Source organism: Delphinapterus leucas, unplaced genomic scaffold (genome assembly GCF_059928025.1).
Source record: "Delphinapterus leucas isolate spDelLeu-1000000601 "Yukka" unplaced genomic scaffold, BTC_Dleu_Yukka2 spDelLeu_asBTCV2_sq25, whole genome shotgun sequence".
Taxonomy (NCBI): domain Eukaryota; kingdom Metazoa; phylum Chordata; class Mammalia; order Artiodactyla; family Monodontidae; genus Delphinapterus; species Delphinapterus leucas.
The window spans coordinates 18,743,347-18,757,119 of record NW_028322234.1 but is presented as its reverse complement, the minus strand read 5'-3'; the positions used below and the strand labels follow the sequence as shown (position 1 = coordinate 18,757,119).

General features: G+C 57.3%; 1 protein-coding gene across 4 annotated transcripts; it reads left to right on the top strand.

The window, feature by feature from the left end:
• Positions 1-321: 321 nt before the first annotated feature.
• Positions 322-13,761, top strand: CNN2 (calponin 2). 4 transcript variants are annotated; one of them, XM_022565743.1, is made up of 9 exons: positions 491-552; positions 2,631-2,776; positions 4,179-4,261; positions 9,902-10,023; positions 10,545-10,611; positions 10,713-10,850; positions 11,779-11,895; positions 12,048-12,194; positions 12,757-13,761. In XM_022565743.1, exons 1-9 carry the CDS (start codon positions 506-508, stop codon positions 13,030-13,032), a joined length of 1,143 nt encoding a protein of 380 aa, XP_022421451.1. In that variant the 5' UTR covers positions 491-505; the 3' UTR covers positions 13,033-13,761. The 4 variants fall into 4 exon arrangements, with proteins under 4 accessions (XP_089761941.1, XP_022421451.1, XP_089761940.1 ...); XM_089905814.1 differs by having other exon boundaries at positions 4,164-4,261; XM_089905815.1 differs by lacking the exon at positions 12,048-12,194 and having other exon boundaries at positions 322-552; positions 4,164-4,261.
• The last annotated feature ends 12 nt before the right edge of the window (positions 13,762-13,773 follow it).

Sequence of the window (13,773 nt, the reverse complement as noted above, 5' to 3'; positions counted from 1 at the left end):
GGAACTTCGTTCCCCGCGCAGGCGAGCAGACACTGACTGTTATGAAAGACTATAGCTGTGTTCCTGTTCTCCACCAAGAGATAAAAAACGATAGAACTTCTTTCTTGGGCCGGCTGGGGCATTTACATGAGCGCCTGGCTGGACGCAAAACAGGTTAAACCAGGTGGTTTTCTTTGTTCTTCCACCTCCCAGCTGCGATTCCCCGACGTTTTCGGCAGGTGGAAAAGAACTTTTCCACGGAGCGGGGGTAGGATTGTTCAGGCGGTAATGCGAGCGAAGGGGGGTGGCAGATGAAGCTTCGCTCGCTGGCCCGCTGCTCACCTCTTTATGTGCGGCCCGGTTCCTAACAGGCCGCAGACTGCTACCTGTCCGCGGCCCAGGGGTTGGGGACCCCTGCCCTAGCGACTTTAGCTCTTCCTTCTGAGAACCGGGCCGCTCAGGTGGGTCACCCCCCCATCTCTCTCCTGCTCCCTGGCCGCCAGGCCCCTGTCCCGGCCCTTCGGGGATGACGGAGTGGACAGGCCTCCTCCAGCTAAAGTGGGGTCACGAAAGGTCCGTACCTGGCCCTGCCTTCCTCTTGGCTGCCACCGGGTGCCCGCCCGCGGTGTCCCAGGCCTGGGGTCCCTCGTCTGGACCACATACACGCTCACTCATCTTTGAAACGTCTCGGCGCCTCCCAGCAGCCGTGGTAGTAATAGGACCTAACATTCATTGAGTACCTACGGTATGCCAGGTGCTTCCACCTCCCGCTCCAAAGCAAGGCGGGGTGGGCTGCGGCAGGAAGTGTGGAAGGGCAGGTGGAGCCGGAGGCGAGGGGCCTGGGAGAGGATGCCTGACCCTGGGGAAGGACACGTTCGTGTCCCAGGGCCTGCACTGGGTGTTAGGGACACAGCGGCGGCCAATGCAGTACCGGTTCCTGCCCTAGCAGAGCTCAGGGACCAATAGGAGACAGGCAGACCGCCAAGTGGATATCTGGTCTGGTTCCCGATGGTGACAATCCCACTGATGGGCACAGTCAGGGCCTCTGAGAAAGACCAGAGCATTGGGGTGGGGGGTGTTGGTTCCTGGGGGGGGGGTTCCTATTCTGAATTGCACTGGGTGGTCAGGGAGGGAGGAGACTTTTCAGCTATGACCTGGAGCCTGAGAGAACCTTCCAGACCTATCTGCCGGCTTTCATAATCCTGGGAGCCCCACTCCCTGGAGGTGGACGTGTCTACCACAACCAGGAGGCTAAAATCATTCTCTTCCTGTTTCACAGGGAGTGCTCTGCACAGGGCCTGGCATATGGTAGGCATTCAATCGATGCAAATTCTTTTTTTTTTAATGAATTTATTCATTTTATTTATTTATTTTTGGCTACGTTGGGTCTTTGTTGCTGTGCGCAGGCTTTCTCTAGTTGTGGAGAGCGGGGGCTACTCTCCCTTGCGTGGGCTTCTCATTGCCGTGGCTTCTCTTGTTGCGGAGCATAGGCTCTAGGCGTGCAGGCTTCAGTAGTTGTGGCACGCAGGTTCACTAGTTGTGGCACACGGGCTTAGTTGCTCCGCAGCATGTGGGATCTTCCCAGACCAGAGCTCAAACCCATGTCTCCTACATTGGCGGGCAGATTCTTAACCACTGCGCCACCAGGGAAACCCGTAAACTTTACTTTTATTGGTGTAATTTGTGTGGAAATGGGCCCGTGTGGCAAGCAGCTGCTGTGTTGGGCAGCACCGTCTAGTGCTCACTCCCACATAGGGAAACATGCGGCCCTGGAGAGCAAGTGAAAGTCATGGTCACAGAAAAGGAGTATAGCGGGAGGTGGGGGCGGAGAGAGTTCCAAATCTAAGCCAAAGACACAAGGAAGGACCAGACCCCAGGCCCGCCCTTCTGGGCACAGTCGGGAATTTAGAAGATGGGCTGGATTTCGGAGGATGCTGTGGTCATCATGTGGTACCTGTCTGGCATGTGTGGGTGGCATTGGGACCTGGAGCCTGGGCTGGGGCTCACTGAGAAGGTGCTGGAAGGTGGACAGTGAACAGGCCAGGTGGAAAGAGTGTCAGGCGGAGGGCGCAGCCAGGACAAAGGCCCTGAGGCAGGCCTGGTGCTGATCATTAGTGGCAGAGCGAGGAGAAGCCCCCGTGTCTGGAGCAGAGTGAGCAAGGGAGAGCGTGGGGCCTGGAGGACACCTTTGTTGAGGGGGCAGTGGGCAGCCATGGAGGATTGGGAGCAAGGGAGGTTCCTGACCTAACAGGCTTGAAATTTTATTGTTACTTTTTAAAAAAATTTTGGCTGCGCCGGCTCTTAGTTGTGGCATGCAGGATCTTTAGTTGAGGCACACGAACTCTTAGTTGCGGCATGCATGCGGGCTCCAGTTCCCCGACCAGGGATGGAACCCGGGCCCGCTGCATTGCACTAAATCTTACCTACTGGACCACCAGGGAAATCCCTGTTGTTACTGTTATTTTGTTTTCGCTGCATCGTTGGGGCCGTAGGACCCTCCGGGGTCTCACTCAGAGCCCTGACACTGCAGGGAAGGGGCCCAAGCCCCTCACCACACCTGCAGCCCCTGTGCCCAGCCACCCAGACCGCCAGGCCCTACCCCCATAGCCCAGCACCGGAGGCTGAGGCTCTGGGGTTTCCTGCAACTCCAGGTCCTCCAGCCCCTGGCCCACGTCCCTCTGGCATCGCGGAGGAGATCCTGCCCCAGAATACCTGCATCCGCCCCCAGTGAGCCTGCATCATTCCACACCTCCCCTACCCCCACCGCAGTCTCCCCGGATCAGTCCAGGACAAAGAGGTGAGTGCGGGGGCGGGGGGGGGGGCGGAGAGGGTGGCTGGTCAAGGGCGGAGGACAGCTGCAGAGGCCCCAGACCTCCCTGCCACGTTCTGAGGCTAAGCCAAAATTCCTAAGATTTTGACATGTGTTGAGTCAACATGCCCTTACCTCAGCTGACTGGGGATTGGAACCCAGGCCCAGGTGGGGGCCGCTGAGGTCATAGGATTATACAGAACCACATAATTCTGTAAGTTTTAGGTCCTGGGGGAGTTTCTCAAATTATAATATTACAAGCTTTTGGAACCCCAGGGTTTCAAAATCTGGGATGTCTGATCTGAATTTCTTGAGTTCCAGGAGGCTGAGAATCTAGACCATGGGTCAATAAGCTTTTTTCTTTCTTTTTTTCTTTTTTAAGCTTTTTTCTGTAAAAGGCCAAAAAGTTAATATTTTCAGCTTTGCAGCCCAGGGACTACTCAGCCTCAAGCAGTCTGTACACAAACAGCTGGGCGCCAATAAAACTCTGTCCAAACATGGAAATTTGGATATTATATGATTTCCATGTGTCATGGAATAGTATTCTTCTTTTGATTCTTTAAAAACCTCTTAAAAATGTAAACACCATTCTTAGCTCGTGGGCTATACCGGAAAAAAAAAAAATAGCATCTGAATTTGACCCACAGTCCAGAACAGCGTTGGGCAGTAGAAAAATAAGACAAACCATACACAGAATTTTAAATGTTGGCTCATGTTAAAGAACTAAAAGAGAATTGTTTTGGTCATATATTTCACTTCACTTGATATCTGGGAAATATGATCATTGCAACAGGTAATCGATATGAAAAATGATGTATGAGGTATTTCACACCTGTTTCTGTCCCGTGTCTGAAATCTGGCCTGTTTCCCGACACTGACGTTTCCTCGGAGACACTCATATGTAGCCCGACTGCGTAAAACTGACGCTGAAAAGGAAAACGCGTGCACACCCAAGTGGTTTCATGTATACTCAGACATTTTCCAAAAACTGGATCCGGTGTTGGTTTGCACTTTTAAATTGGAATCAGTTAAAATCAAGGAAAGTGAAGGTTTCCCTTCCTTGGCCTTGCCAGCCACACCTCCAGGACTCAGGAGCCACGCAGCCGGCGGACAGGGCCCAGGAGGGCATTCTCGGTGCCATCTCGGTCCCATTGGTCACCACTGGTCTAAATGCCAGGATTTGCGTCACCCAGCATTTATGTGGTACCTACAATGTCCCAGGCATTTTTCTGGGCACCTGGTGAATGTCAATGCCTGGGAGGTAAGCCCATTTCTCAGACGAGAGACTGAGGCCTGGTGGCATTGGGGGGCTTGTCCAGTTCACCAGAGGGAAGGCAGGCAGGTGGTTCTAAAGTTTGGAATCATCCAGGCTCAGTCTTCTGTGGTTTAGCTCCTGTCCAGCCATGCAGAGGCCCCACAGCCGCCCGGCGCCCCAGACATGGCCGGCCCCTGCACTGGAGTATGCCTGCCTCGGTGAGTATCAGCGGGTGTCACGTGCAACTTCCCTGTCCAGAGGCCCCCAGCTCTGGATGGTGTCCCTAGAGAGTCACTGGTGGCCCCCCTGGACAAGCACCGGGGTCGGGGCATGACAGGAGGACCATGGGCGTGTTGCTGGCAGCCACTGACCACCCCAGGCTGGAGTAGGTACTCAGGGGACTGGCTCGAGCCTCCTTCCCCACAGTACCCTGGGTCCTGCCCACCCCCGTGCCCCAGCAGGACCTGCAAGGGGTCCACTCAAACCGCCCTCTGCCCCCACAACTCCCCACCTAGACACTGATGAACCACCCGTTCCCACACTCCACCGCACTGTCTCATTGTTGACCACTGGTTCCCATTTCACACATGAAGAAACACACCCAGCAGGGAAGGGACTCACCCAAGACCACCTGGCTAGGACTTGAACCCTGAAGAAAGCCTTCAGATAGATGGAATGGGAGACATACAGTCAGGGAAAGTCAGTAGATATCTGGGGAGTGGGGTGCCAGGGAGGAGTGCTCCCAGGGAAGGACAGGGTGAGTCATCTCTAAGCCCTCACAGAGCCCAATCAGCCACTTGTCAAATGTGTCAAACTCCTACTTATGCTTCAAAACCCCACATCCCACATCCCCTCTTACGTGCCTCTTTCCTTCACCCCTCCAGTGGAGCACCCACTCCCTCCCCTATTTCCTCCACCGCAGGTCCCTCCTTCTGTCCTGTACCTGCTTGCATGGAGCAGGGGTGCCTATGCCTGGGTTTGTCTTCCCAGGGATGGACAGGGCCAGAGCCAAGGTCTCCAGGGAGCCAGTATCGCCTAACAAGGGGCTGGCCCAGCGGCCCCATCAGGGAGCTTTCAATGAATGAATGAATAGGTGTGTGAATGAATGAGTGAGTTACTGAAGAAATGAATTTATTTATTCTATTATTAATTTATTGATTTATCTGTACAAGCAGGCAGCTCCTGTTGAGTGCCAAGTGTGTGCCTGGCCTGGTTCCCTTGGCAGCCTCAGCCCTACCCCCAAGGCATCTCCTGACTTCAACTCTCTGTTGTTTCACCCCCTTCCCTATTCCCCACCATCCCTCAGCCCAGAATTGAAGGCCCCTTCACATCCCCTACTTCCCCAACCTATCAGATTGATCTCTACACGCTTTCAACCACTGACGGTCCCTCCAGGTCTTTGCATTTTCTGCCAGGAACACTAATCCCTTTTGGACTGGCGAACTCCGACTCATCCACCAAAGCCCCAGCACCAAGGGCCCCTCCTCTGAAGAGCCTGCCCTAGTTCCTTTGCTAACCACCCAGCTAGGAGAGTTCCCAGAAGGGGACCTAGAATGGGAGGCGCCTCTAAGTGGCAGAGAGGGGGTTCCTCATTAGTGTCCCAAGGGAATTAGGGTCCCACCCAACCATTCCCCCCTGCCATCATCGTGCAAAAGAGTAAACTGAGACCCAGAAAGGGTGAGAGAGCCGCCTTGGGGCTCCCAGCAGGGAGAGGGCAGGGGTGCCGGGTCTCGGCGGTGCGGGGCCCCGGTCCCTCCCTGCCTCAGTCTCCCGTGGGTTCAGAGAGGGCGGGGCCCTCCGGGCTTCTGGTGACAGGGTGCTGCGCCGGGGCGGGGGTCGGGCGGTTGAGGGGCTCAGGAAGCCCGCAGCCGCAGGAATCCGGCGCCGAGCGGCCTTATAAGGACATGTGCGCCGGGCGCCAATCAGCGGCGGGGGCGGGGCGCCGGGTCCGCGTCCCCCGCCGGCTCGCCTGCCAGCCCGGCCGTCCGTCCGTCCCGTCCCGTCCCTTCCCGTCCCTTCCCGCGGCGCCGCGCCCGCCAGCCATGAGCTCCACGCAGTTCAACAAGGGGCCCTCGTACGGGCTCTCGGCCGAGGTCAAGAACCGGGTGAGTGAGGGGCGCACCCCCGCCCCGCCAGCCCAGCCCGTCGCACCCTCCGCTGCTGCAGGGCGGGCGCCCCGCCGGATCCCCAGCGTCGGGGGCGGCCCTCCTTCCTAACCTCTGGGGGGTGCCCCCGAAGCTCCCCCAACTCGGCGGAAGCAGTGAGGTCTGTGCTCTGGCAGCCCCCAACATCTGGGAGCGGTTGGGTCTAACCCCTTCCCCAGCCCTGCGCCTCCAGCCCTCCCCCGCCTGAAGCCCCCCGTCCACCGCTCTCAACCCCCCAGCCCTGGGCCCCTCCAGAGCTTCAAGGCCTGAGAGGGCCCGAGGGAACCCCAGCGGCCCCCTTCTCATCCCCCTCCCCCACTTCTGCTTTTGGGGCCACTTAAGCTTAGGGGAGGGGAGGGGAGGGGAAGGGGGCGGGCCGAGTGTTTGTGAGAAGCCCGTTGCTCCCCCCAGGAATTCCCCGACCTCTTACACCTGGGAGGCGGGGCACCCAGGGGGAAGGTGGAGTTGAGGGGGCCCGCCTTCCACCCCGCACCCCCTGCTGTTCCTTTCCACATTCTCTTTGTCCCCGTCTGACAAACTTTAAAGGGATAGCTAAGGCGTCCGCAGGACCCGTGGGATCCCCTGAATGTGACCCTAAGATGTGGGTTTTGTAACTTGCAAATGCGGGCTGGGACCTGGGGACACACTTTTAAAGAAAGCACTTGTGGTTCTGGCTCAGAGAGAGGGGCAGGCACGTCTGCAAGGCCACACAGCAGGGTCAGCGCACCTAGGGAGAGAGGAGCGGAGGATGATCCCAGCCCTGAGGGAGGTCCTAAGCCTGACCCGCAAGGGTCATCCAGCCGGAAGGGGAGTGTGTCATCCCTGTCCACCCGACACGCACACACCGCCACCTGGGAGTGTGGTCCCACAGCGGCAGCCGCCCCGCCGGGAGCCTGCCTGGGCACGCCGGGGACACAGCCCTGCCAGCTCCCAGGCCCCTGCCCGGTCGGCACTCCAGGGCCTGCAGACACGAGGGAGAGTTTCCGCATCACCTCTGTGAGCCCCAAGGAGCCTCCTTCCAGCCCGTTTGGGAAGTCGAGGGACCGAGCATGGTCCCTGGGCAAGCTCCCCATGGTTCCCCCTTAAACACACAATTCCCCACTCCAGCAATAATGCCATGGTGAGGAGAGGGGTGTTTACGGGCCCCACCCAGCGCCAGGATGGTCTAAGACCCCTGGTTTGCACACGGGGTTCAGAGACATTGCTCAAACTGCCCAGAAGCACACAGCTGGCCAGAGGCAGAGTCAGTCAGGACTCGAACCCAGACCTGCCGCAGCCACTGCCCCATGGCCACCGGTCCTCCTGGCAGTCCAGGCATCTCCCCTGAGGCAGCAGGAAGTGGGTGAGAGTACAGCACCCCAGCGGGGTGGGGGCCGCTTCCTGCAATGGAGTCCGTGGAGCCAGATTGACAGCTGCCCTGTCGGGGATGAGGTCAGAAGGCTCCCTGTGACCAGCCCTCAGTTTGCAGGTCTGGAGAATGGGTGGGCCACCCCCGAATTGGAAACCAGATTCCTGTGGCTTCTCAGCCACGCCCCATCCACTTTACCAGCTGCTTGAGAGGAGGAGAGAGACCCGGGGCCCTCTCTGCCCAGCCCCCCAGGCCTCAGTCCCCCACCCCTCCATGGCCCGGAGGCAGGCTGAGGTCCAGTGTATCCCTCTGAGATCCCCGGCCGGCTGGGGGGCCTAGACCACTGGGAACAGCTGGTCCCGATTTAGCAGGGAGGCAGCGGCTGCATTCCTGGCAGTTTGCGGTGGGGAGGAATGTGCTGAAGGCTGGCTGGGCAGCCACTGCGGGCGGGGCTGGGCCCTGCGAGCCGTCGGGGACGGGGCCCAGCTGGGCAGGCGGGCCAGGCGTCCAGACCAGCCTGCCTGCTTCAAGCTCGGCTCTCATAATGACACCCTCTGCTTCCTCCAGCCCTGCTGCTCCCCGGCCTGCGGGAACCAGAGGAGACCCGCGGGAACTAGAGACCCGTGGGAGCCAGAGACCGGGCAGATGGGGTTAGCAGGCCAACCTCCCGCCTTTGTGTCCCCTGTGCTCTGGGCGGCTCAGCCCTGGTCCTGCATCTGGGGCTTTATATGCAGGAAGCAGGAAGCGGCGCCCAAGTTTGGAAAGCCTTATGAAAACAATTCAAACATAAATGGGGAAACGGAGGCACAGGGTGAAAACTTTCCATGGTCATGGGGAGCTGGGGGCAGAGCTGGGAGGAGGACTTGGGGCTGCAAAGGCAGCTCTGGGTCCCTGTGCCCTCGAGGTGTGTAGAGGAGAGGAAAAGAGACGGGCAGGGATGGCGTGAGTAAAGGTGAGCAGGGGTCTGGGGTCGAAGCCCACCCAGCTGGGCAGCCAGGTCCTCAGCTTCTTACCACCCCTCCAGGGAGCCGCCCTGGGGCTGCCCGCACACCACACCATCCTGGGTCTCCCTGGGTGTTGTGAGATGCTGTCGTGGGGAGCAGGGAGCGTTGTGTATGTGGACAGCAGTGAGCGCTGATGCAGGACCATGAGCATCTTTATCCAGAGACGGCCTGAGCTGGATGGCGCGGCTTGTAGTGAGGGTGGAACGTAAGCTAGGAGATAGATCATATGGCAGAAGGTGGAGAAAAGCTAGAAAGAAAATAAAGTAGGGCTGGGGGTGGAGGGGATGAGGAGGGCTGTCATAGCCAGGTAGTCAGGGAGGTTCTCTCCAAGCTACAGCTGGAGTGAAGGGAGGGACCCGGCTGTGCAAACATCTGAGTCCAAAGTGACAGCATGTGCAAAGGCCCTGAGGCAGTAACTGGCCCTGTGGCCAGTTCAAGGGGCAGAGAAAGGTTTGGTGGTTCCTTAGTAAGTTAAGCTTAGGATTATCTTGTGACCCATCAATTCTACTCCCTGGTATATACCCAAAAGAATTGAAAACAAGTGTTCAAATAAAACTTGTAAATGGATGTCTATAGCAGCTTGATTCACAAGAGCCAAAAGGTGGAAACAGCCCAAATACCCATCAGCAGGTTAATGGTTAAACACGTGTCCCTCCACACACGGTAACATCACTCAGCCATGGAAATGGGTGAAGCCTGACACTCGCTACAGCGTGGATGGACCCTGAGACCATGATGCTCGGTGAGAGAAGCCAGACACAGAAGGACACACAGGGTGTGATTCCATTTATGTGAAACGTCCAGAACAGGCCAATCCACAGATACAGAGAGTGGGTTCATGATTGTCAGGGACTGAGGGCAGGGAGGAGTGGGAGGTGACAGCTTATAGGGACGGGCTTCCTTTTGAGATGACGGAATATTCTGGAACCAGACAGAGGGGATGGTTGCACAACCTGGTGAATGTACTAAATGCCACTGATTTATGAGCTTTAAAATGAGCTTTAAAATGGTACCTCTTGTGTGTTTCTCAACACAATTTAAAAACAACAGGGAAAGGCCAGTGTCTCTAGTGCTGGGAGACCAGGGAGGTGGCGGACGTGCGGGCAGATCCTTCTGGGGCCGTGTTGGCTGCCCTGTGGGGTTTGACACCAGTGAAAGTAGATTAGCCCCGACGATTGTCAGTGAGAGATTTGGGGTGGTTTATCTGTGCTGATGGGAAAGGGTCTGCTTGGGTGGCGTGGGGACCTCTAGGCCCCTCGGTCTTTTCTTCCCCTGGAGCCCTGGGCCCTGCCGCATTAGGAGCTTCACTGGGCTCCCGCTGGGTATGGGCTCACGCCAACACTGTGCCCTCTGCCCCTCCAGCTCCTATCCAAATATGACCCTCAGAAGGAGGCAGAGCTCCGAAGCTGGATCGAGGGACTCACTGGCCTCTCCATCGGCCCCGACTTCCAGAAGGGTCTGAAGGATGGGATCATCTTATGCACGTGAGTGCGTGTATCCGCATATGCTCATCACCCTGACTGTTCTGCACAATGAGGTCACGCTCCACGTGCTGTGTGACGCCTGCTTGCTTTTCCTGATGGGTCTCTGGTCTTTCTTGCTCTTCTTCCTTTTTCTTGTGTTACTGCTTTGTCTAGGATCTCTAATGGGGAGCATCCTCTCGGGAGAGCCTATAACATTTCTGGAAGACCTTCTTTGCTGCACCCTATTCAGCCGTGGTTCAAACATTCCATGGTTTGCACCTTAAAAATGTTAACGGAAGTTCCCAGATTCACTCCCCAAACTCGGTGGTTCTGGACTCTACTCCCAGTGCTGGTTATTGTCACTCTTTGGCATCTTTGCATCTCTGGTGGGTGAAAACTGGATTGCAAGAGGGGAAACTGAGGCCCAGAGAGAGGCAGTGAGGTTGGCCAGGAAGGCATGAATTAGTCTCTTGGGTCTCTGAAGTTCTGCTACACTAATGGAGGTTCCCTTTTCCCCACCATCCCATATGTCCCCCCACCAGACTCATGAATAAGCTGCAGCCAGGCTCAGTCCCTAAGATCAACCGCTCCATGCAGAACTGGCACCAGGTGAGGGACAGGGGGGTGGAATGAGGATGGGGCTGGGGGACCCCATCTGACGGGGGGGTAAGACCGAGGCCCCTCACTATCCTTTTCCTGCTTCCTCCCAGCTAGAAAACCTCTCCAACTTCATCAAGGCCATGGTCAGCTATGGCATGAACCCTGTGGACCTGTTCGAGGCCAACGACCTGTTTGAGAGTGGGAATCTAACACAGGTGCAGGTGTCTCTTCTTGCCCTGGCCGGGAAGGTGAGGCCCAGAGAGGGGCAGCAATCTGCTCAAAGTAACACAGCGAGCCAGGCGGGGATTTTCAGATGCTGTTCATTCATTCCTTCACAAAGATTTCTGAGCACCCACGAGGCGCCGGGCACTTTGGATACAAGGGTGACCAAGGCAGACACAGTCAACCCCTTTATGGGCAGACAACGAACAAATCTCCATTTTCTTTATTTACAAAAAATTTTATGTTAGAGCATTTTTAGGTTCACAACAAAACAGAGTGGAAGGTACAGAGACTTCCCGTCTACCCCCTGCCCCCACTCATGCACAGCCCCCCCTACTTTACATAGTCAGTGAACCTCCGTGGACATCTCCTTAACACCCAGAGTTCCCATTAGGGTTTGCTCTTCAAATCATTGTTTTACAAATTATAAATCGTGAGAAGTGCCTTGAAGGAGAAGAAACCGTTAGGCCGATGTCTAGGGTCTAAAACAGAGACCAAGACGGGCTGGAACAATGTTTCAGGAGGAGGAGGTTTTCATGTCAGGGAATTGTGTTCTGAACGGTGCTTTCAGAAGCCCCCTGTGATTGCCACGTGGGTAGTGAGGTGGGGAGACCAGGGAGGAGTGGGGGACAGGCGTCCAGGGGAGAGACGATGGCCGTGGCCTGGCCGAGTGGCTGGGGCTGGGTAGAAGGAGGTGATGGAAGGTGAGAGAGATAGGAGGTGATGACGCCCCCTAAAATTCTTGGCCTGTGCAGCTGTAAGGCTGGGGCTGCCATTGCCTAGGGAGGGAAGGCTGGGGGCCACAGGGCTGCTGAGCCCGAGGTGTTGGGCTGCTGGTATGGGGGGCAGGTTGCAGCCAGATACCTGGGCCTCCCCTGGGCTCACACACCCCGGGCCTGGCTGGGGGGACCCGGCTGCCCCTCCCTGATACTTCCACCCCCTCTTTCCCCCCAGGCCAAGACAAAGGGGATGCAGAGTGGCGTGGACATCGGCGTCAAATACTCGGAAAAGCAGGAGCGGAACTTTGATGATGCCACCATGAAGGCGGGCCAGTGTGTCATCGGGCTCCAGGTGGGTGCGCGGCTGCTCCAGCCCCAGGGTGCGTGGGTGGTGGGCTTGTGATGCGACCCAGGCCCTGTCCAGCCTGGTAGCCCCTCAAGTTCGGGGCAGGGTCTGGAGGCCTGGTGGGGGCAGCCTGACCTCTCCCACCTGCGTCCCTGCAGATGGGCACCAACAAATGTGCCAGCCAGTCAGGCATGACGGCCTATGGCACCAGAAGGCATCTGTATGACCCCAAGAACCATATCCTGCCCCCCATGGACCACTCAACCATCAGCCTCCAGATGGGCACAAACAAGTGTGCCAGCCAGGTGGGCCTCCCCAGTCCCCCCGGGCCCCCACCCACCTTACCAAACCCTGAGGGCTCAATCCCTGTTGCTGAGAGCATCTCCCGCTGAAACCCACTCTGGGTTTCTCTCCTACCCCTCTGGCCGTGCCTGCTCTGACTCTGCCTCAGCCTGCTGTGTGTCCCAGGGGAAGTTACTAACCAGCTCTGTGCCTCAGTTTCCCTCAAAGTTTTGCCCAGAGGCCCATCCAACTCTGATATTTTTAGACCCTGCTGTTGTCACTTTTCCTGCTATGTTGGTGTATCAGTGTGATGCCTTTGGAGCATTCAGGTCCTGGCAGGCCTGAGCCCCAGCCTGGGGAGCTTCCTGGCTGGCAGGGAGAGAGAGCTGGACCCAAACACCAGATCAACTCAGCACAGAGTCAGAAAAGAGAGGGTTCTGAGCAGGGCTTGGAAGGATCTGTAGGAGTTTGCACTGTGAGTGCAAAGACAGGGAGGTGGGAAAAGGTGTGGGAATTTAGGGGAAGTTCTCTGGGGCCTCTGTTTCCCCTTTTCTTCCCTCCCTGACGCCTTTTCTCTCTCTCCAGGTGGGCATGACGGCTCCAGGGACCCGGCGGCACATCTACGACACCAAGCTGGGGACAGACAAATGTGACAACTCTTCCATGTCCCTGCAGATGGGTTACACGCAGGGCGCCAATCAGAGCGGCCAGGTATTCGGCCTGGGCCGGCAGATATACGACCCCAAGTACTGCCCGCAAGGCCCAGCGGCCGATGGGGCTCCAGCGGCTGCCGGAGATGTCCCAGACCCGGGGGAGGCCCCAGGGTACCCCCCCTACTACCAGGAGGAGGCAGGCTACTGAGGCGCCCATGCGGGCTGTCTCCCATCATTGCCCCATCTGGGTTTTCGGGGTTTTCTGTGTTTTTGTCTTGTTTTTCTTACATGTCTGAGTGCTGCCAGCTGAAGGTCTGGGGAGAAGGAGTGAAGGCCATATCCAGATGCATGTGGGGTGGGGGGTCCCCGCCAGGGCACCTCCAGGCATGTTTCCCAACAGGCTTTGGGCCAAGTTGCAGGGGAGAAAGACGAAACCCGGGCAGGGAGGGGGACCGACCCCAAGTGGTTTCCGGTTGCTTCTTCCCTTCTTCTCTTTTCTCTGCCAATCAGTTTGTGGTTTCTGTACCCACAGAAGTTTCAGGCCGTTTTAGTGAAATGAAAATACTTTTTTTTTTTCAGGGGAACAGTAGGGGGATGGTGGAGGGGGCTACTGGGAGAAGGTCAGGCCACAGTCCCAAAATATTTTAGGCCTCGTGAGGTACTGGATTTCCCTAGGACCCTCAGACCACCGGCCCTGTCCCCTGCCAGGGGCCCAGTGGGGATACTGAGGCCCAGGCAGGATAGTGCATTTCTGAGTGGTTGAGGCAAAGCCAGAAGCCCCCATACTTGTCCCCATACCCCACCAAATACTGCACAGGGACCCCCACCCAGAGGCCCTCCCGGGGACCAGCCCCTGCCCAGGAGCCCTGGGACCAAGAAATAATGTGAAATACCGACTGTGGACCAAAGGAAATAAAACCTCTTTTTCGGAAATGAAGGTGCTGGAGTT